The sequence below is a fragment of the Heteronotia binoei genome, chromosome 2 (genome assembly GCF_032191835.1).
Source record: "Heteronotia binoei isolate CCM8104 ecotype False Entrance Well chromosome 2, APGP_CSIRO_Hbin_v1, whole genome shotgun sequence".
Taxonomy (NCBI): Eukaryota; Metazoa; Chordata; class Lepidosauria; order Squamata; family Gekkonidae; genus Heteronotia; species Heteronotia binoei.
The window spans coordinates 6,009,931-6,033,003 of NC_083224.1; the positions used below are offsets into that span (position 1 = coordinate 6,009,931).

The 23,073-nt window shown below is 49.9% G+C and overlaps 1 protein-coding gene across 1 annotated transcript in view; it reads right to left on the reverse strand.

Moving 5' to 3' along the window:
- Window positions 1-6,786: 6,786 nt before the first annotated feature.
- The window catches only part of BPIFB2 (BPI fold containing family B member 2), a 54,601-nt gene continuing 38,314 nt past the window's right edge, over window positions 6,787-23,073 (reverse strand). Inside the window, exons 11-15 of the mRNA XM_060263581.1 lie at window positions 21,440-21,507; window positions 17,864-17,909; window positions 14,251-14,314; window positions 11,382-11,458; window positions 6,787-6,828 (exon numbers count right to left, since the gene is read on the reverse strand). Of these exons, the coding sequence (XP_060119564.1) occupies window positions 6,787-6,828; window positions 11,382-11,458; window positions 14,251-14,314; window positions 17,864-17,909; window positions 21,440-21,507 (297 nt within the window). The remainder of the gene's footprint in view (window positions 6,829-11,381; window positions 11,459-14,250; window positions 14,315-17,863; window positions 17,910-21,439; window positions 21,508-23,073) is intronic.

Consider the following 23,073-nt stretch of genomic DNA (forward strand, 5'->3'; position numbering starts at 1 on the left):
AGAATTGGACCCCTTGGTCCAATCGTTTTGAAACTTGCAGGATACTTTGGGGAGAGTCACTAGATACTATACTGAAAATTTGGTGCCTCTACCTCAAAAAACAGCGCCCCCAGAGCCCCTGAAACCTCCAGATCAATTCCCCATTATACCCTATGAGAATCGATCTCCTCATAAAAAATAATTAAGTACTCAGCAGACTTCCTCCCCCCCCATTTCTAGCAACACTGAAGGGGGATTGGCCTCTCTACTCACGAGTTGCTGCCAACTTCTTCAAAGTAACACAGACACTCCATCCCAAGAGGAAGCCTTTCAATCAGCGACTGAAGCCTCCTGAGGTAGAAACGCACATGGTCCTCTGGGGGCGGAGCTCTTCCCCCCCTCCACCGGCCAGACTCCCCGAGGAGACGCCTGTAGCAGCCGGAGAGGACGCAAGGACTACGAGTCCCAGCATGCACCTTGCAAAGGGAGGCTGTGCCATTTCCCCCCCACCCCCCGCTTCCACGTTTTTGGAGAGTGGGGGAAAAGGCTGCTAATCCAGGAGTCCCCCGGCAGGGCGGGGGGGGGGTTGGGAAGCCTACCAACGCTCTGTGTCACACAGTGGCCAAAAAACCCAACTGCCATCAGGAGGTCCATCAGGCAGGCCAGGACACTAGAAGCTCTCCCACTGTGCCCCCCCCAAGCACCAAGAAGACAGAACATCACTGGCCCAGACATAAGAACATAAGAGAAGCCATGTTGGATCAGGCCAATGGCCCCTCCAGTCCAACACTCTGTGTCACATAAGAACATAAGAGAAGCCCTGTTGGATCAGGCCAATGGCCCATCCGGTCCAATGCTCTGTGTCACATAAGAACATAAGAGAAGCCCTGTTGGATCAGGCCAATGGCCCATCCGGTCCAACGTTCTGTGTCACACAGTGGCCAAAAAAACCCAGGTGCCATCAGGAGGTCCATCAGTGGGGCCAGGACACTAGAAGCCCTCCCACTGTGCCCCCCCCAAGCACCAGAATACAGAGCATCACTGCCTCAGACATAAGAGAAAATTTACAGGGTTCCCCTGCCCCCCCCCCCCCATGTCATGATTTCTCTACTTTTCTTTTGCTAGCAGCAGGGCTCAAAAAAAGACAGCGAGGGGGAAAATACCAACTGGAGACCCACGCAGCCTCAAGTTGCCTCAGGATCCTGCATGGGCGGAAGAGGATCCGACATTGTTATTTGCATTCTGAGGGAGGAAAGACGAGTTTTTTTTTTTTTTAAAAAAATTTACTTTTACTTTCTTTTCTTGAGAGTGAAGCAGAGATTCCAGCTGAAAATAGAAAAGGTGCATTCCACAAGTATCGTTTACCCCAATTTCAATGCTTCTTGGAAGCAGGTTTTTCTGTCCTGCTCCCCCACAGCATCATGGTTCATTTGTGTGCTTTGGGGGGGGGAGGGTCCCCAAGCTTTTTCCCAACCTTTCTCAAACCTGCTTTGTTCCAAACTTTTGGGAAAGATCACAGTGAAGACTAGATGTCTGCTGTGCAGGTGGGAAAATTCTGATTTTCTGGGCCACAAGGCAGCCATTTTCTTTGACCCTATCCCCCAGCAGCCATTTATTTCCCCCACCCCAGGCACCAGGTTGGGGCTTTTAAAACTCAGAATTAGAGTACCAGTAGATACAGAGTGTTGGACTGGATGGGCCACTGGCCTGATCCAACATGGCTTCTCTTATGTTCTTATGTGACACAGAGTGTTAGACTGGATGGGCCACTGGCCTGATCCAACATGGCTTCTCTTACGTTCTTATGTGACACAGAGCATTGGACTGGATGGGCCATTGGCCTGATCCAACATGGTTTCTCTTATGTTCTTATGTGACACAGAGCATTGGACTGGATGGGCCATTGGCCTGATCCAACATGGCTTCTCTTATGTGACACAGAGTGTTGGACTGGATGGGCCACTGGCCTGATCCAACATGGCTTCTCTTATGTTCTTATGTGACACAGAGCGTTGGACTGGATGGGCCACTGGCCTGATCCAACATGGCTTCTCTTATGTTCTTATGTGACACAGAGCATTGGACTGGATGGGCCATTGGCCTGATCCAACATGGTTTCTCTTATGTTCTTATGTGACACAGAGGGCGTTTTCGCACTTACCTTTTACTGGCGCGACCACCCTCCTCACGCCGGCGGATCTGCAGGGATTTCGCACCAGAAGCGCCGGCGCAGCCAAAAGAGCCGGCAACTTCCGTCGCGGAGCCAGCTCAAACGGAAACCGCCAAGAAGCAGGAAAACGTTTGAGCTGGCTCCGCGACGGAGGTTGCCGGCTCTTTTGGCTGCGCCGGCGCTTCTGGTGCGAAATCCCTGCAGATCCGCCGGCGTGAGGAGGGTGGTCGCGCCAGTAAAAGGTAAGTGCGAAAACGCCCAGAGCATTGGACTGGATGGGCCATTGGCCTGATCCAACATGGTTTCTCTTATGTTCTTATGTGACACAGAGCATTGGACTGGATGGGCCACTGGCCTGATCCAACATGGCTTCTCTTATGTTCTTATGTGACACAGAGCGTTGGACTGGAGGGGCCACTGGCCTGATCCAACAGGGCTTCTCTTATGTTCTTATGTGACACAGAATGTTGGACTGGATGGGCCACTGGCCTGATCCAACATGGCTTCTCTTATGTTCTTACCATTATATTGATATACCATAAAACCAACCAGGGAAGCAAGTCCATTGAATTCTCAGTTTTCATTCAATATATATATACAAGAACAAATACAAATACAAGTTGATGGGGTGTGAACTGGCAGAGACTGACCAAGAGAGAGATCTTGGGGTCATGGTAGATAACTCCCTGAAAATGTCAAGACAGTGTGCGATTGCAATAAAAAAAGGCCAACGCCATGCTGGGAATTATTAGGAAGGGAACTGAAAACAAATCAGCCAGGTCGGGAGCTCACCTTTCCCTTGTGACGTTTTTGCAGGGCTCCCTTGCACTGTGCGTGTGAGAGGCAGGGGCTATCGCTGCCAAATACGGTCAGGAGCAAGAAGAGGAACAGAAGAAGAAAGAAGAGTCTGCATCTCACCTTTACTGTCATTTTGATTTCCCACTGACTCTCAGCTCTGGGGGAAGTTCAGTGCATTTGGCTACTGTTGCGTTCTCACATAGCAGAGAGGAATGTTCTGAGGATTTGCAGCGTCAGCCAGGACAGAGAAGGTAAAGGGGCTTTTCTCCCTTTCTCACAAGGCAAGAACTCACGGCAGGCGGCTTCGAAGAGATAAAAGAAAGCCCTTCTCCGCCCAAAGAGTTATCGACCCGTGGAATTCACTGCCGCAAGAAGCGGACTCTGAAGTGCTGCTGGAGTCGAATCTAGCTCTCCTCCGGCATCGCTGTACAATTCTAGCGCTTTGTGTCTTTGAGCGGCGGCCTGTATTTCTGGCTGCTTGCGCTTCTTTTCAAAATAAAAAAGTTTGGCCAACTCAAGAGCCCAAGGGGGCTCCCGTGTGTGAAGTACTTCCCATAAACCCTTGGAAACAACCGCTCTGGTTGAACGGTTGCTGAAAGAGGAGCTCAGTTCAGGACTTTGCGGCAAGCGATGCACATCTTCGCGATCTTATTTCTGCATAGAACTTGCACTCCCAGCTTCTAGCGCCAGAGGGCATGAAACTCTAAGCTTCCGTCCCTGTAAGCTCAGTCTTTTGATAATGTTATTTCTGCAGCAGCCCTCGGGCACTTGGTAACGTCAATATAAGAATCCTCACTGCAAAAGACACTAGAAGAGAAGAGGAAGGACACCTTAGATGAAGCAGGAAAAGGTTCCCTACATTACAACGATAGCAGGAGAGCCCTGGCGCTTGCTTCAAGCTCCAAAGCACAGGTGGCGTCTTAGTGAGAGATGCAAGGTAGCACTTGGTATCTGGCAGGAGGGTTGTGGTGGGGCGTGGAATTGTGTAAAAAATGCAGCCTTGTGTACTTACTGAAAGTTCATACAGGAAGGAGAAAGTACATACAGGGGAGGAACAGTGGCTCAGTGGTAGAGCATCTGCTTGGGAAGCAGAAGGTCCCAGGTTCAGTCCCCGGCATCTCCAACTGAAAAGGGTCCAGGCAAATAGGCGGGAAAAACCTCCGCTTGAGACCCTGGAGAGCAGGGGAGGGACGGTGGCTCAGTGGTAGGGCATCTGCTTGGGAAGCAGAAGGTCCCAGGTTCAATCCCCGGCATCTCCAAAAAAGGGTCCAGGCAAGTAGGCATGAAAAACCTCCGCTTGAGACCCTGGAGAGCAGGGGAGAGATGGTGGCACAGTGGTAGAGCATCTGCTTGGGAAGCAGAAGGTCCCAGGTTCAATCCCCGGCATCTCCAACTGAAAAGGGTCCAGGCAAATAGTTGTGAAAAACCTCCGTTTGAGACCCTGGAGAGCAGGGGAGGGACGGTGGCTCAGTGGTAGGGCATCTGCTTGGGAAGCAGAAGGTCCCAGGTTCAATCCCCGGAATCTCCAAAAAAGGGTCCAGGCAAGTAGGCATGAAAAACCTCCGCTTGAGACCCTGGAGAGCAGGGGAGGAACAGTGGCTCAGTGGTAGAGCATCTGCTTGGTAAGCAGAAGGTCCCAGGTTCAATCCCCGGCATCTCCAACTCAAAAGGGTCCAGGCAAATAGTTGTGAAAATCCTCAGCTTGAGACCCTGGAGAGCTGCTGCCAGTCTGAGTGGACAATACTGACTTTGATGGACCAGGGGTCTGATTCAGTATAAGGCAGCTTCATATGTTCATATATGTTCGTATGCAATGCTGAAGTGACAAAAGGTAGCTCTGGGAATCACCGTAAACTCTACGGTAAGCCGATGTGGCTCTGGGAATCACTGTAAACTCTATGGTAAAACCAGGGTAACTCTAGGAATTGCTGTGAACGCCTGTGATTCCTGCTACCCCAGCTTTCCTCTGGTCTTATTGGTGACGCCCAGAGCTACCCCAGAAGTCAGCTCTATGTATAGGAATCACTGGATTCCTAGAGCTACTCTTTGTCCCTTCCCGTATGCATTTCCAGTAAGTACATAGTCCTAGACCACTCCCCTATGAATCTATCCAGGGCCAGCTCCGGCACTAGGCGAAGCAGGCAATTGTCTAGGGCGCCAGCTTTCTGGGGTCGCCTCCCCATGGGACTCGGTAACATCATCACTGCAGGGGGGGCGCCAGAAATTAGCCTAGCAGGGTGCCAAGCAGGCCAGAGCCAGCCGCGAATCCATCTCATTCCCTTTTAAAGCCATTTATTTCTGTGCTCATCGCGGCATCCTCTGGCAGATATTGCTTTTTTTTTTTTCTGGGGGAACGCAGCGGAACAGAGTTCCAGAACCAATTGGTGGAAACAAAATCCTCTAAAGAAAATGTTGAAAAGTTCATGAGGGGCACCCGCGTGTTCCTCCTTCATTTCGCTCTAGAGAGCTCCGGCACTGGTTTTTCCCGGGGGGGGGGGGGAGCCCCATAGAAATACATGAGCCTGTTTGGCAGTCCAGCCATGAAGACTAACCTAGTTTTATTCACGTGTACACGTCCATGGACTGGTACCATATAGAGGTTGACAAGATTAGGCATGGGATGGAGAAAGTAGAGAAAGAAGTACTTTTCTCCCTTTCTCACAATACAAGAACTCGTGGGCATTCGATGAAATTGCTGAGCAGACAGGTTAAAACGAATAAAAGGAAGTCTTTCTTCACCCAAAGGGTGATTCACATGTGGAATTCACTGCCACAGGAGGTGGTGGCGGCCACAAGCATAGCCACCTTCAAGAGGGGGTTAGATAAAAATATGGAGCAGAGGTCCATCGGTGGCTATTAGCCACAGTATATATATATGTGTGTGTGTGTGTGTGTATACACACACACACATATATTGGCCACTGTGTTTCAGGTTTCAGGGGCTCTGGGGGAGCTGTTTTGTGAGGTAGAGGCACCAAATATTCAGTACAGCATCTAGTGCCTCTCCCCAAAATACCCCCCAAGTTTCAAAAAGATTGGACCAGGGGGTCCAATTCTATGAGCTTCAAAAGAAGGTGCCCCTATCCATTATTTCCTATGGAAGGAAGACATTTTAAAAGGTGTGCTTGTTCCTTTAAATGCGATGGCCAGAACTCCCTTGGAGTTCAATTATGCTTGTCACACCTTGGTTCCTGGCTCCGCCCCCAATGTATCCTGGCTCCACCCCCAAAGTCTCCTGGCTCCATCCCCAAAGTCCCCAAATATTTCTTGGATTGGACTTGGCAACCATACCCCCACCTCTTCTGCCAATTTGCCCGGGAGCCTTGGACACACACACACACACACACACACACACACACACTTCAAAGCCGCAGGATCATGTAGACATTTTGCAGTGAAAACAGGTACTCAAAAATGTACACGAGGGAGAAGGTTTTAATACAGAAAAATGGCAACGGAAATAACAGAGCAGAAATTTAAGCAGTGGTCTTGCTGATTTCGATGGCAAACGGGCCTTGAAGTCTGCCAGTGGAATCAGTGTGGGACTTAACCCGGCTGCACTCCATCTGGATCGCTGCCTGGAAGACAAACCAGGAGAGCAAAACGCCGAACCAAACCCCATCCATTCATTCAGAAGGTCCGCTGAGACAGTGCGAGCAAACCTTTCAGCTCCCAGCCTGTCCCTCGCCTGCCGCCACCCTCCCGCACAGACATTTCCCACGTTCCTTGCAGCAAAGAAATACCCATTCCCCCTTCTTTCTTCATGCTATAGATAGAAGTTGCAAATGGAGAGAGCGGAAGCTGTATCGCTGGAGGCGTTCTCAGATCTCCGCTTCCGCTCAGTGCACGTAGTCCAGGTCGCAGCTGACTTGCGCGTAGTCCTGGAAGCGCAAAGAGAAACGGCAAAAAATTAGTCCATGTTCCTGCCTAAAAGGTTCGGGATGTGGGAAGCGTGTTCAAAATACAGTGGGCAGCAGTGTTCCTGGACATCGTGGGCTCGGGGCAGGGCCCCTTGAGCACAGGCTAAGACCTCATGCAGGGGCAGCAATCCAAGGGCCACGGTGGTATTGTCACTGTGGTACTCTCACTCACTGAGAGCCAGTTTGGTGTAGTGGATAAGTGTGCGGACTCTTATCTGGGAGAACCGGGTTTGATTCCCCACTGCTCCACTTGCACCTGCTGGAATGGCCTTGGGTCAGCCAGAGCTCTCTTATCTGGGAGAACTGGGTTTGATTCCCCACTCCTCCACTTGCAGCTGCTGGAATGGCCTTGGGTCAGCCAGAGCTCTCTTATCTGGGAGAACCGGGTTTGATTCCCCACTCCTCCACTTGCAGCTGCAGGAATGGCCTTGGGTCAGCCAGAGCTCTCTTATCTGGGAGAATCAGGTTTGATTCCCCACTCCTCCACTTGCAGCTGCTGGAATGGCCTTGGGTCAGCCAGAGCTCTCTTATCTGGGAGAACTGGGTTTGATTCCCCACTCCTTCTTTTGCAGCGGCAGGAATGGCCTTGGGTCAGCCAGAGGTCTCCTATCTGGGAGAACCGGGTTTGATTCCCCGCTCTTCCACTTGCAGCTGCTGGAATGGCCTTGGGTCAGCCATAGCTCTTTTCTGGGAGAATTGGGTTTGATTCCCCACTCCTCCTCTTGCAGCTGCAGGAATGGCCTTGGGTCAGCCAGAGGTCTCCTATCTGGGAGAACTGGGTTTGATTCCCCGCTCTTCCACTTGCAGCTGCTGGAATGGCCTTGGGTCAGCCATAGCTCTTTTCTGGGAGAACTGGGTTTGATTCCCCACTCCTCCTCTTGCAGCTGCAGGAATGGCTTTGGATCAGCCAGAGCTCTTTTCTGGGAGAACTGGGTTTTATTCCCCACTCCTCCACTTGCAGCTGCTGGAATGGCCTTGGGTCAGCCAGAGGTCTCTTATCTGGGAGAACCGGGTTTGATTCCCTGCTCCTCCACTTGCAGCTGCTGAAATGGCCTTGGGTCAGCCATAGCTCTTTTCTGGGGGAACTGGGTTTGATTCCCCACTCCTCCTCTTGCAGCTGCTGGAATGGCCTTGTGTCAGCCAGAACTCTCGTATCTGGGAGAACCGGGTTTGATTCCCCACTCTTCCACTTGCAGCTGCTGGAATGGCCTTGGGTCAGCCATAGCTCTCTTATCTGGGAGAACCGGGTTTGATTCCCCACTACTCCACTTGCAGCTGCTGGAATGTCCTTGGGTCAGCCAGAGCTCTCTTATCTGGGAGAACTGGGTTTGATTCCCCACTCCTCCACTTGCACCTGCTGGAATGGCCTTGGGTCAGCCGTAGCTCTGGCAGAGGTTGTCCTTGAAAGGGCAGCTGCTGTGAGAGTCAGTTTGGTGTAGTGGTTAAGTGTGCCGACTCTTATCTGGAAGAACCAGGTTTGATTCCCCACTCCTCCACTTGCAGCTGCTGGAATGGCCTTGGGTCAGCCATAGCTCTCGTAGCAGTTGTCCTTGAAAGGGCAGCTTCTGTCAGAGCTCTTTCAGCCCCACCCACCTTACAGGGTATCTGTCTCCTGAGAGGCAGTTTGGTGTAGTGGATAAGTGTGCGGACTCTTATCTGGGAGAACCGGGTTTGATTCCCAACTCCTCCACTTGCACCTGCTGGAATGGCCTTGGGTCAGCCATAGCTGTGGCAGAGGTTGTCCTTGAAAGGGCAGCTGCTGTAAAAGTTCTCTCAGCCCCACCCACCTCACAGGCTGTTTGTTGGGGGGGGGGAAGGTAGAGGAGATTGTGACCGCTCTGAGACTTTGAGATTCAGAGTATAGGGTGTGTGGCGGAACGGCCCTGGTTTGCCTACCAGACCCCGTTCCCCTTTTTGGAGGGAGCTATTTCTCCGTCGGGCACTTGGGCTCGCTGCCACCACCTGCTCAGTCTAGGGGTTCAGTTTGAGAGGAACAGGACTCCCAATCCCCCTCTCCAGCTCTGAGGCCAGGCCTCAAGGTCCTCTGCCACCCAGTACTTGGGTATCACAGAGACCACAGCACTTCTTCGAGGAACCCCTGGAGGATTGGCACCTTATCCAACCACAGGCCTTCCCCCTTTCCCCGGTGCCCCCTTCATAAAGCAACGTGATCTAGAGCGGTTGGGGATCTATGTGGTACAAAGTTTGACTTCCAGCATTCAAAACAGTAAAAATATTTAATTAGAAGAGAAAAAGAAAAGAAAAAAAAAAGCAGTTGCATGTAAAAGTTTAGCACAGCATCCAAACAGCAACCTGAATGACAAATAAAAGGTGGATTTAAACGCATCCTCCCGTCCCTGGTCTAGACTTGCCCTGCCTTGTGGATGACTTGCTTGGTCTGACTGCCTGGAGTCCTCTCCCTCTTGAGAAGGCCTCTCCCACAGTCAGGAGCCCACAGACTGACAACCTCTCTCCTTGAGGGCCAGCCGAGAAATGACCTTTTCCCGCCTCACTCCAATTAAAAAAAAAGAACTTCCTGCCCTTCTAGGAGGCTTTCCTCCTAGAATTGATGGTTTAACTCCGGAAGGGAGGAGGGAGTGAAGGGAAGGCTAGGCCCCAAAGCCTGCCTTAGCAGTTTCATGTTCCCTCCCAACCAAGCACCACCATTAACTAAGATGGCGTTTCTCCACAGGATGGGATATAAATCCAAAAGTCTTCTCTGGCAACCATGGGAGGAGGTCCAGAGAACAGGCCAGCTGCCTGGAAAAGTGGCTTGTTGTGGCTTACTGCCCGAAATGTTGTTAAGGTTTGCCAGGTCCGACTCAAGAAACATCTGGGGACGTTGGGGGTGGAACCAGGAGACTTTGGGGGTGGAGCCAAGAGCAAGGATGTGACAAGCGCGACTGAACTCCAAAGGGAGTTCTGGTCACCACATATAAAGGGATCCTGCTCCTTTTAAATGCCTTCCCTCCATTTGGAAATAGTGAATGATAGGGGCACCTTCTTTTGGCGATCACAGAATTGGACCCCCTGATCCAATCTTTTTGAAACTTGGGGGGTCTTTTGGGGAAACGCATAGGATGCTACACTGCAAATTTGGTGCCTCTACCTCAAAAAATAGCCCCCTCAGAGCTCCAGAGACCCACAGGTCAATTACCCCTTATACGTAAGCAGGGGAGTCAAACTCATTCGTTATGAGGGCAGATGTATTTCAAAGTCATTATTTCATCTGTGCAGTCTGCAATACTGACTTCTGCTGGCTCCACCCCCAAAGTCTCCTGGCTCCACCCCCAAAGTCCCCAGATATTTTCTGAATTGGATCTGGCAACCCAAGAAGGTGCTTCAAGCCCCAGATCATCCCTGGATTAACCAGTAAGCAAAATGAGCACCTGCTTTGGGCACCAAGGGAGGGAGGGAGGGAAGGGAGGGAAGGAGGAAGAAAGGGAGGGGGGATGAAGGAAGGGAGGGAGGGGGAGGGAAAGAAGGAAGGAAAGGAGGAAGGGAGGTAGTGGGGGAGGGAACGAATGAAGGGAGGGAAGGGAGGGAGGGAGGGAGGAAGGAAGGAAGGGAGGGAGGGGGGAGGGAGGGGAGGGAGGGAGTGGGGGAGGGAAGGAAAGGAAGGGAGGGAGGGAGAAAGGAAGGAAGGAAGGGAAGGAGGGATGAAGGAAGGGAGGGAGGGGTAGGGAAGGAAGGAAAGGAGGGAGGGAGGGGGAGGGAAGGAAGGGAGGGAGGGAGAGAGGAAGAAAGGGAGAGAAAAAGGGAGGAAGGGAGGGGGAGGGAAGGAAGGAAAGGAGGGAGGGAGGGAGGAAGGAAGGAATGAAGGGAGAAGGGGAGAGGGAAAGAAGGAAAGGAAGGAGGGAGGGAGGAATAAAGGAAGTAAGGGAGGGAGGAAGGAAGGGGGGAGAGAGGGGAGGAGGCGAGGAAGGGAGGAAGGGAGGGAGGGAAGGAAGGATAGGGAGGGAGGGAGAGAGAGAAGGAAGGAAGGAAGGAAGGGAGGGAGGGAGGAAGGAAGGAAGGAAGGAAGGAAGGAAGGAAGGAAGGAAGGAAGGAAGGAAGGAAGGAAGGAAGGAAGGAAGGAAGGAAGGGAGGGAGGGAGGAAGGGAGGAAGGGAAATATATGGGGAGGGGAGGGAGAGATGGAAGGAAAGCAACTTTAAAAGCATTCTCCAAGCCACCAGCTGGCTTGGTTTGGAGAAGCGATTTCAAGAGACAAATGCTTTTTCCAAGCCAGCCCATGGGGCAGTGGGGGCTTCGAGAGCCACACAATATTTGTGAAATTGCCACATGTGGCATCCCGAGCCACAGTCTGGCCACACCTTGTTTTAGTCTCCACAGCGGACTGAGAAGAAGCCAGAAACTGGGCTGGGCGTGATGAGAAGGGCTTTGAGGAGAGATGGTTGGGGGAGAAGGGAAGAGCCAGAAGGGAAGACGTTGGTTCAAGTATTCCGAAAAAGGCTTTCCTAAAGAAAGGGATCCTAAGGAAGGGGCCTTGAAGCCAGGCAGAAAATGGCTCACCTCATGCAACTCTATCTCCTGTTTGATGTACTCCATATTCGCTATCTTGGGGAGAGAAATTCCGATGCCCACAACAGCTGAAAAGGAGGGAAAAAACAAGACCGTCACCATCTCCTCCACCAAAGGGAAGGAACAGGGGCGCCTACACTGCAAGCAGGTTCATTTCCAGCCCCTCCCAGACCTGATCCGTACCTTCTTCCCTCCCCCCAAATTTTGTCAACATCCTCATTGCCCCCGTGTTTCTCCATGCACTCCAATCCTTCCCAGCTCCTTTGTAGACTGGAAAAGATCATCCTAAACCGAAAAACACGACCATACAAAGCGGATCAAGGATCCCACTGTGACACAAAGTGTTGGACTGGATGGGCCATTGACCTGATCCAAGATGGCTTCTCTTATGTTCTTATGTGACACAGAGTGTTGGACTGGAGGGGCCACTGGCCTGATCCAACATGGCTTCTCTTATGTTCTTATGTGACACAGAGTGTAGGACTGGAGGGGCCACTGGCCTGATCCAACATGGCTTCTCTTATGTTCTTATGTGACACAGAGTGTCAGACTGGATGGGCCATTGGCCTGATCCAATATGGCTTCTCTTATGTTCTTATGTGACACGGACTGGATGGACCATTGGCCTGATCCCACAGGGCTTCTCTTATGTTCTTATGTGACACAGATGTTGTAAGCCGCCCTGAGTCCGCTTGCAGAGAGGGCGGGATATAAATGGAAAGTACTAAATAAATAAATAAATAATAAGAGTGTCAGCCTGGAGGGGCCATTGGCCTGATGCAACATGGCTTCTCTTATGTTCTTATGTGACACAGAGTGTTGGATTGGATGGGCCATTGGCCTGATCCAACATAGCTTCTCTTATGTTCTTATGTGACACAGAGTGTTGGACTGGAGGGGCCACTGGCCTGATCCAACAGGGCTTCTCTTCTGTTCTTATGTGACACAAAGTGTTGGACTGGATGGGCCATTGGCCTGATCCAACATGGCTTCTCTTATGTTCTTATGTGACACAGAGTGTTGGACTGGAGGGGCCACTGGCCTGATCCAACATGGCTTCTCTTATGTTCTTATGTGACACAGAGTGTAGGACTGGAGGGGCCACTGGCCTGATCCAACATGGCTTCTCTTATGTGACACAGAGTGTCAGACTGGATGGGCCATTGGCCTGATCCAATATGGCTTCTCTTATGTTCTTATGTGACACGGACTGGATGGGCCATTGGCCTGATCCCACAGGGCTTCTCTTATGTTCTTATGTGACACAGATGTTGTAAGCCGCCCTGAGTCCGCTTGCAGAGAGGGTGGGATATAAATGGAAAGTACTAAATAAATAAATAAATAATAAGAGTGTCAGACTGGAGGGGCCATTGGCCTGATGCAACATGGCTTCTCTTATGTTCTTATGTGACACAGAGTGTTGGATTGGATGGGCCATTGGCCTGATCCAACATGGCTTCTCTTATGTTCTTATAGATGGAACTCTCTGTCTGGGGCAAGTGATGCTCTGTATTCTTGGTGCTTGAGGGGACAACAGTAGGAGGGCTTCTAGCGTTCTGGCCCTACTAACGGATCTCCTGATGGGGCCCTGGGTTTTGGTCACTGTGTGATACAGAGTATTGGACTGGATGGGGCATTGGTCTGATCCAACATGGCTTCTCTTATGTTTTTATAGATGGAACTCTCTGTCTGGGGCATGTGATGTTCTGTATTCTTGTTGCTTGGGGGGGGCACAGTGGGAGTGCTTCTAGTGTCCTGGCCGCACTGGTGGACCTCCTGACGGCACCTGGGGTATTTTTGGCCACTGTGTGACACCCATCCACTTGGCCCATCCAACAGGGCTTCTCTTGTGTTCTTATGTGACACAGAGTGTTGGGCTGGAGGGGCCTTTGGCCTGATCCAACAGGGCTTCTCTTATGTTCTTATGTGACACAGAGTGTTGGACTGGAGGGGCCATTGGCCTGATCCAACATGGTTTCTCTTAAGTGACACAGAGTGTTGGACTGGAGGGGCCCCTGGCCTGATCCAACAGGGCTTCTCTTATGTTCTTATGTGACACAGAGTGTTGGACTGGAGGGGCCATTGGCCTGATCCAACATGGCTTCTCTTATGTTCTTATGTGACACAGAGTGTTGGACTGAATTGGCCATTGGCCTGATCCAACATGGCTTCTCTTATGTTCTTATGTGACACAGAGTGTTGGAATGGATGGGCCACTGGCCTGATCCAACATGGCTTCTCTTATGTTCTTATAGATGGAACTCTCTGTCTGGGGCAAGTGATGCTCTTGGTGCTTGAGGGGGCAACAGTAGAAGGGCTTCTAGTGTCCCTGGCCCCACTGGTGGACCTCCTGATGGCCCCTGGGTTTTGGCCACTGTGTGACCTAGAGTGGATGAGCCACTGGTCTGATCCAACATGGCTTCTCTTATGTTGTCTTACGTTCTTAACTGGTTCTGCCGCACAATTTCTTCCAGCAAGAAGCCTGTTTCCTCTTCCCCTCCTTCAGTCTGTGGGAGGGTGGGTGGGTGGGATGGAGGTGGCTCTCTTCAAGGTTTCCAACTCTCCATTTCCTGAAGATTTGGAGGTGGAGCAGGGTTTGTGGTGAGGAGGGGCCCCAGCTGCGTCAAATGCTCTACGGTAGAATGCTGCCCAGTGAGGAGCTGAAGAGGGTGGCTGCCTCCTCACAGCACCGGGTGTGTGCGTGTGTTTTGGGCACCTTCACTTAGAGCACCCAGAATCCTTGGTCCAGGTCTGAGGAGGTACCTGGACACACATCAGTAGACCAATGGAACTCCCGAGAACCACACTTAGGATCACCGGGCGAGGAAGTCAGTTTGTTGAACAGAGTAGTCTTCCTTACCGTTTATCTTAGCCAGAAAAATGTCCTGTATCTCCGAAGCAATTATTTCTCTCATCTGTGCCACCTGCCAGAAAGTAAAGAACAGTACATCAGTGAAGCAAAGCGAATCGCACTGGGAAGCTTGCAGGAATAAGGAAAAGCAAAAAAGGGCTCAAGCTTTCTGTTACCCGAAATAGAGCACGTGAACACACAAAGCGTGCGATATAATTATCCTTCTAAAAGATGGTCACAGAGGACCCCACAACCAAAACAGGAATTTACAGCAAAAGCCCCAAGAAAGAGAGGGAAAGAGAAGATGTGGATATGAAACAGGGTGGTGAGAACCAGAGAGGATTGTGAGGAACTCCAAAGGGATCTGTTGAGGCTGGGTGAGTGGGCGTCAACGTGGCAGATGCGGTTCAGTGTGGCCAAGTGCAAAGTAATGCACATTGGGGCCAAGAATCCCAGCTACAAATACAAGTTGATGGGGTGTGAACTGGCAGAGACTGAGCACGAGAGAGATCTTGGGGTCGTGGTAGATAATTCACTGAAAATGTCAAGCCAGTGTGCGTTTGCAATAAAAAAGGCCAACGCCATGCTGGGAATTATTAGGAAGGGAACTGAAAACAAATCAGCCAGTATCATAATGCCCCTGTATAAATCGATGGTGCGGTCCTCATTTGGAGTACTGTGTGCAGTTCTGGTCGCCGCACCTCAGAAAGGATATTATAGCATTGGAGAAAGTTCAGAAAAGGGCAACTAGAATGATTAAAGGGCTGGAACACCTTCCCTATGAAGAAAGGTTGAAACGCTTAGGGCTCTTTAGCTTGGAGAAACGTCGACTGAGGGGTGACATGATAGAGGTTTACAAGATAATGCATGGGATGGAGAAAGTAGAGAAAGAAGTACTTTTCTCCCTTTCTCACAATACGAGAACTCGTGGGCATTCGATGAAATTGCTGAGCAGACAGGTTAAAACGGATAAAAGGAAGTACTTCTTCACCCAAAGGGTGATTAACATGTGGAATTCACTGCCACAGGAGGTGGCGGCAGCTACAAGCATAGACAGCTTCAAGAGGGGATTGGATACAAATATGGAGCAGAGGTCCATCAGTGGCTATTAGCCACAGTGTGTGTGTGTGTGTATATATATAATTTTTTTTGGCCACTGTGTGACACAGGGTGTTGGACTGGATGTGCCATTGGCCTGATCCAACATGTGTTCTCTTGTGTTCTTCTGTGACACAGAGTGTTGGACTGGATGGGCCATTGGCCTGATCCAACATGGCTTCTCTTATGTTCTTTTGTGACACAGACTGTTGGACTGGAGGGGCCATTGGCCTGATCCAGCAGAGCTTCTCTTATGTTCTTATGAGACACAGAGTGTTCGGCTGGATGGGCCACTGGCCTGATCCAACAGGGCTTCTCTGATGTTCTTATGAGACACAGAGTGTTGGACTGGAGGGGTCACTGGCCTGATCCAACAGGGCTTCTCTTCTGTTCTTATGTGACACAGAGTGTTGGACTGGAGGGGCCACTGGCCTGATCCAACAGGGCTTCTCTTCTGTTGAGTGTTGGACTGGAGGGGTCACTGGCCTGATCCAACAGGGCTTCTCTTATGTTCTTATGTGACACAGAGTGTTGGACTGGATGGGCCATTGGCCTGATTCAACAGGGCTTCTCTTATGTTCTTATGTGACACAGAGTGTTGGACTGGATGGGCCACTGGCCTGATCCAACATGGCTTCTCTTATGTTCTTATGTGACACAGAGTGTTGGACTGGATGGGCAATTGGCCTTATCCAACAAGGCTTATCTTATGTTCTTATGTGACACAGAGTGTTTGGACTGGATGGGCCATTGGCCTGATTCAACAGGGCTTCTCTTATGTTCTTATGTGACACAGAGTGTTGGACTGGAGGGGCCACTGGCCTGATTCAACAGGGCTTCTCTTATGTTCTTATGTGACACAGAGTGTTGGACTGGAGGGGCCACTGGCCTGATCCAACATGGCTTCTCTTATGTTCTTATGTGACACAGAGTGTTGGACTGGATGGGCAATTGGCCTGATCCAACAAGGCTTATCTTATGTTCTTATGTGACACAGAGTGTTGGACTGGATGGGCCATTGGCCTGATTCAACAGGGCTTCTCTTATGTTCTTATGTGACACAGAGTGTTGGACTGGATGGGCCACTGGCCTGATTCAACAGGGGCTTCTCTTATGTTCTTATGTGACACAGAGTGTTGGACTGGAGGGGGCCACTGGCCTGATCCAACAGGGCTTCTCTTATGTTCTTATGTTGACACAGAGTGTTGGACTGGAGGGGCCACTGGCCTGATTCAACAGGCTTCTCTTATGTTCTTATGTGACACAGAGTGTTGGACTGGAGGGGCCACTGGCCTGATCCAACAGGGCTTCTCTTCTGTTCTTATGTGACACAGAGTGTTGGACTGGATGGGCCATTGGCCTGATCCAACAGGGCTTCTCTTATGTTCTTATGTGCCACAGAGTGTTGGACTGGATGGGCAATTGGCCTGATCCAACAAGGCTTATCTTATGTTCTTAGCAAACGACATTATCATGTATGCGAAAATGAATGCTCTGTTAAGTCAACCTCAAATAAACAGAATGTGAACAAGGAACAGGGCAAGAAGGGTCTGCGTTTTGGAAACCTACTGACTTCCTGGTGAGGCCGGGAGATCGACCGGAATTACAACTCATCTACTGGTAACAGAGACCAGTTGCCCTGGAGCCAACGGCAGCTTTGGAGGGTGGAATGTATGGCATCTGATCGAACCCCGCTGAGGTCCTGCCCTTCTCTAACCCCACCCTCCCCAGGCTACACTCCTCCCTCCAAATCTCCAGGGATTTCCCAAGCTGAAGTCAACGACCTTGGGCAACCCCACATTTTCTTTTGCAGGGAAGTGTCCCCAAAATGCAATCCCATCATTCCGCTCTGGATACATAGAATCCCATCCTTCCACTCCGGATATTTTGTTCCTGGGCATGAAATAGGATTAAAAGGTTTTTTAAAAAAAATTAAGAAAGTTGCAGAGACTTTTCTATTGGATTACAAATGGAAAAATTTCCAAAAGAAGATAGAACTGTAATCTGGTACTTGCTTTCAGCTGCTAGGACATTGTATGCGCAGTTGTGAAAGCAATAAAAAATACCAGAGAAATGGATTGGATTGTAGAAGTTATGACATGGAGTGAAATGGACAAATTAACAAGAATATTAAGAGACTATGATTTAGAAGTTTTTAAGACGGAGTGGAAAATGTTTAGAAGATATGTAGAAAAACAGTGCAAAATAAAAGGACATTGGACAATTTTTGATAATGATTAAGTTTTAAAAAGAAGAAGAATATAAATGTTTGTTTTAATGGTTAAGGGTACCTTTAAATATTTGCATTTTAAGTAAATAACACTGGCGGGGGTCAAGTAATGGGGGGAGGGGTGAAGTAGAAAGTAATATATGGGGTAGATAAAATAAGTTTTTAAAGATGTAAGAAATAGATTTATTACCATATGTTAGCAATAAAATTGTTTTAAACAAAAAAAAGTTTTTTAAAAAAAAATCTGGACAGCTGTCAGTCAGAGAAAGAAAAGAAGGCAACATGGACACTGACCTGTATGTCCTTCACACTGGAAGAAGCCACCTCCAGACCGATTGCTCTGCAATTGAAATCAAGGCAATATGAGTGTTGGTTATTATAGGCATCCACAGGCCATTTTTTTGAGGCGGAAAACACAGAAGTACAGTTAGAATCATAGTGTTGGGACCTCTAGGGTCATCTAGTCCGACCCCCTGCATAATGCAGGAAACTCACAAACACCTCCCCCTAAATTCACAGGATCTTTATTGCTGTCAGATGGCCATCTAGCCTCTGTTGAAAAACCTCCAAGGAAGGAGAGCCCACCACCTCCCAAGGAGGAAGCCTGTTCGACTGAGGAATCGCTCTAGTGGTCAGGAAGTTCTTCCTGATGTTGAGCCGGAAACTCTTTTGATTTAATTTCAACCCATTGGTTCTGGTCCTACCTTCCAGGGTCACAGAAAACAATTCCACTCCATCCTCTAGATGACAGCCCTTCAAGGACTTGATGGTTATCCTATCACCTCTCAGGCGCCTCTTCTCCAGGCTAAACCCGGTTTAACCAGATAAGCCAGAATCAAACCCGGTTCTCCCAGATAAAGTCCTACCTTCTGGGGCCACAGAAAACAATTCCACACCCTCCTCTATAGGACAGCCCTTCAAGTACTTGAAGATGATGATCCTATCACGTCTCAGCCGCCTCCTCTCCAGGCTAAACATGCCCAGCTCCTTCAACCTTTCCTCATAGGACATGGTCTCCAGACCCCTCACCATCTTCATCGCCCTCCTCTGGACCCATTCCACCTTGTCTATATCCTTCTAAAGACGTGGTGCCCAAAACTGAACACAAGACTCCAGGTGAGGTCTTACCATTAGTTCTGGTCCTACCATCTAGGGCCACAGAAAACAATTCCACCCCATCCTCTCTAGGACAGCCCTTCAAGGACTTGAAGATGGTGATCCTATCACCTCTCAGCCGCCTCCTCTCCAGGCTAAACATCCCCAGCTCCTTCAACCTTTCCTCATAGGACTTGGTCTCCAGACCCCTCACCATCTTTGTCGCCCTCCTCTGGACCCGTTCCAGCTTGTCTAGATCCTTCTTAAAATGTGGTGCCCGAAACTGAACACAAGACTCCAGGAGGTGGAGCCAGCCACACAGTGATTACCTAACAGTAACTACAGTCACATGGTGCCGATCCTCATGTTGTGACGGCAGCTGCCCACCAAAGTAACCTTTTTAAAAATCTCCACTGCCAACCAAATCTCCAATGGCCATCCGAAAATCCTGCGGGGCAAAAGGAGTTGGCGTCCCAACGATGCTGTGTCCCCCAGCATCGTATTTGAACTATTAAAGTGTATAATTCAAGAAACCTTAGAAATACATTTAGCAAAAAGTTGACAACATCAATTAACACAAGTGAATTCCTATGCCATCAAATTGACTCGGCAAAAACCCAGCAAAGCGGAAAAACTCGAATCGTCAGTGCAGGATATATCAAATTCCACCACAATCGTTTCCACACTTTATGAGGCAACCATCGTGCCATTTTTCAGAGATCGTCAGTGGTGCGAGAGCTAAACCCCAATTCCATGAGTTGCTCATGGGGCCGCCTGGGAGGAGCCAGCAATCTTGACTCGGAGCGTTGAACATATTGATTGATGAATACATGAGATTCTGCAAGACCCCGGTTTGAACATCTGACGAAGCCATTCAGTGCGAAACGGCCGGCTCCGGCGTGCGGCCCCATGATCAACTCATGGAATTGTTGCTTAGCTCTCGCACCACTGACAATCTCTGACAAATGGCACGATGGTTGCCTCATAAAGTGTGGAAACGATTGTGGTGGAATTTGATATATCCTGGACTGACGATTCGCATTCTCCCGGTTTGCCGGGTTTTTGCCGAGTCAATCGGATGTGGAATTCACATGTGGAAATCACTGCCACAGGAGGTGGTGGCGGCCACAAGTATAGCCACCTTCAAGAGGGGTTTAGATAAAAATATGGAGCACAGGTCCATCAGTGGCTATTAGCCACAGTGTATGTGTGTATATAAAATTTTTTGCCACTGTGTGACACAGAGTGTTGGACTAGATGGGCCGTTGGCCTGATCCAACATGGCTTCTCTTATGTTCTTATGATGTCATAGGGATTCACTTGCATAAATTGAGGTTATCAACTTTTTACTAAATATATTTTTAAGATTTTTTTTTTTTTAATTTTACGCTTTGACAGTTTGAATACGTCGCCGCTGATTTACAACCGCGAACTTTTCTGGTTTTCTTTTTGTAAAGGGGCCAGGCATTTATAAGCAGGAGTTTGCTCTTGGTCTCAGCCATAATTCTGACAGGCCCTGCCCCTAAACCCGTGTTTGGTGACCACAGTTTAGCAGTCCGTTAAGAACGGTGGCGGCAGGAGCCCCCCGGAACCACGCAAGAGCACATCCGGCGCTCTTACACACTTCCTGTGTATTTCAGTGGGGCTGGGGCCAGACAACTGATGGCACCCCAAGCCCTTCAATAATAATAATAATAATAATAAACTTTTATTTATACCCCGCCCTCCCCGCCTAGGCAGGCTCAGGGCGGCTAACAAGACATGGTAAAACCATGACACAGATAAACAATAAATAATATAATTAATAATTTAAACAATAAAACCAATAAAACAGTATGACATTAAAATATAATCAAATGGCGTATGATGGCTCGGTATTACTGATCTTATCAGGAGTTCTGTCTTTAAAAAGGTAGCTGGAAGAGGGCAGTTTTGCAGGCCCTACGGAACTGGTTAAGATCCCGTAGGGCCCGCACCTCTTCCGGCAATTGTTTCCACCATTGGGGGGCCTTTGTCGAGAACGCCTGTTCTCTGGTAGCTTTTAATTTAGTTTCTTTTGGCCCAGGGATTTCAAGAAGACTTTTTGAGCTTGATCGCAGTGCTCTCTGGGGAACATATGGAGAGAGGCGGTCCCTAAGGTAGGCAGGTCCTCGACCATATAGGGCTTTAAAGGTAATGACCAGCACCTTGTAACGAACCCAGTAAACAATTGACAGCCAGTGCAACTCTCGCAGCCCAGACTGCGCATGTGCCCACCGAGGCAGTCCCAGTAGCAGCCTGGCTGCTGCATTTTGCACTAGCTGCAGTTTCCGGGTTCGGTACAGGGGCAGCCCCATGTAGAGGGCATTACAGTAGTCCAACCTCGAGGTGACCGTTGCATGGATCACCGTTGCCAGGTCACCGCGCTCCAGGAAGGGGGCCAGCTGCCTCGCCCGTCTAAGATGAAAAAAGGCGGACTTGGCAGTAGCTGCTATCTGGGCCTCCATTGTCAAGGGAGGCTCCAGTAGAACTCCCAAGCTCTTAACTCTGCGCACTGCTACCAGTTGCACCCCATCAAAAACTGGGAGGGAGACCTCATTCCCTTCAACAGATTCAGGAACATGCATCCTCTTCTGCGTTGAAGTCAAAAGCTCAAAGTGTGCTTTGTTTGAGGCAACGGGCGTCCTATCCCATCAGCCAGCTTTCTCTGCTGCGATTATTGCTTTTGCTTTTTTTTTTTGTGGCGTCCCCCAGCATGCCTGGGAACATCCCCATGAGTGGTGAGCACAAACTCACCCCTGCAAGCCAGCCGAGACCCCGACACTAGTCGCTGTGACGCGCAGTTCGAGAGACAAGCTCACCACCTGCAAGAAGACAGGAAGTTTAGGAAGAACCAAACAGGAGAAAGCGACCCAAGTCCTCCCCGTTGCTTGCTTCAAGTGTTAAAAGACACCTTTTTCAAGAACTGCGGCAGAGAGGATTTCACCCTTCCCTTCCTTGGCCCTGCAACCCACATCTCTGGAATTCCCACTGAATGGGACTGGTAGGTGCATAGCTGATTGCTGAGAGTCAGTTTGGTGTAGTGGTGAAGTGTGCAGACTATTATCTGGGAGAACTGGGTTTGATTCCCCACTTCTCCACTTGCAGCTGCTGGAATGGCCTTGGGTCAGCCATAGCTCTCGCAGGAGTTGTCCTTGAAAGAGCCAGTCTGGTGTAGTGGTGAAGTGCGCAGACTCTTATCTGGGAGAACCGGGTTTGATTCCCCACTCCTCCACTTGCAGCTGCTGGAATGGCTGTGGGTCAGCCATAGCTCTCTTATCTGGGAGAACCGGGTTTGATTCCCCACTCCTCCACTTGCAGCTGCTGGAATGGCCTTGGGTCAGCCAGAGCTCTCGCAGGAGTTGTCCTTGAAAGGGCAGCTTCCGTCAGAGCTCTCTCAGCCCCAACCACCTCGCAGGGTGCCTGTTGTGGGGGGAGTAAGAGAAAGGAGATTGTGAGCCACTCTGAGATTCAGAGCAAAGGGCAGAATATAAATCCAATTTCTTCTTCTTCTTCTGTTTGCATTTTCCCTCTCTGCTGTTACGATGCTTGTGCATACATTGATAAAAGACACAACAGGGACACAATCCAGGGGCAACAAGAGCAGAGAGAAGGCAAACAGCATAGGAGTTGAGGTACAGCCATAAGGTCATAGAATCGTAGCGTCGGAAGGGACCTCCAGGGTCATCTAGTCCAACCCCCTGCACAATGCAGGAAACCCACAAACACCTCCCCCTAAATTCACAGGACAGCCCTTTAAGGACTTGAAGATGGTGATCCTATCACCTCTCATCCGCCTCCTCTCCAGGCTAAACATCCCCAGCTCCTTCAACCTTTCTTCATAGGACTTAATTGGAAGGTACCTCTAGGGTCATCTAGTCCAACCCCCTGCACAGTGCAGGAAATTCACAAACACCTCCCTCACGCATATGCATCGCCAGAGACCCTTCTCCATGGCCAGAAGATAGCAAAATCCTCCAGGATCCCTTTGCCAAATCGGCCTGGAGAAACATTGTTGCCTGACCCAAAGTGGCAAACAGCATTTCCCTGGGTGTGTCAGAAAGGGCCAAGAGAACTAAACACTGCTGCAACGTTCCCTGCTCTCGTTCTCATGATCTGCCTATGTTCATAAAGGTCAAGGTTGTCCCCTGTGCAAGCACTAGTTATTTTGGACTCTGGGGTGACGTTACTTTCACAACGTTTTCACGGCAGACTTTTGACGGGGTGGTTTGCCCTTGCCTTCCCAGTCATCTACACGTCCCCCCCCCCCCCCAGCAAGCTGGGGACTCATTTGACCAACATCGGAAGGATGGAAGGTTGAGTCAACCTGGAGCCGGATACCTGAAAACCCAGCTTCCGCCAGGGATCAAACTCAGATTGCAAGCAGAGCT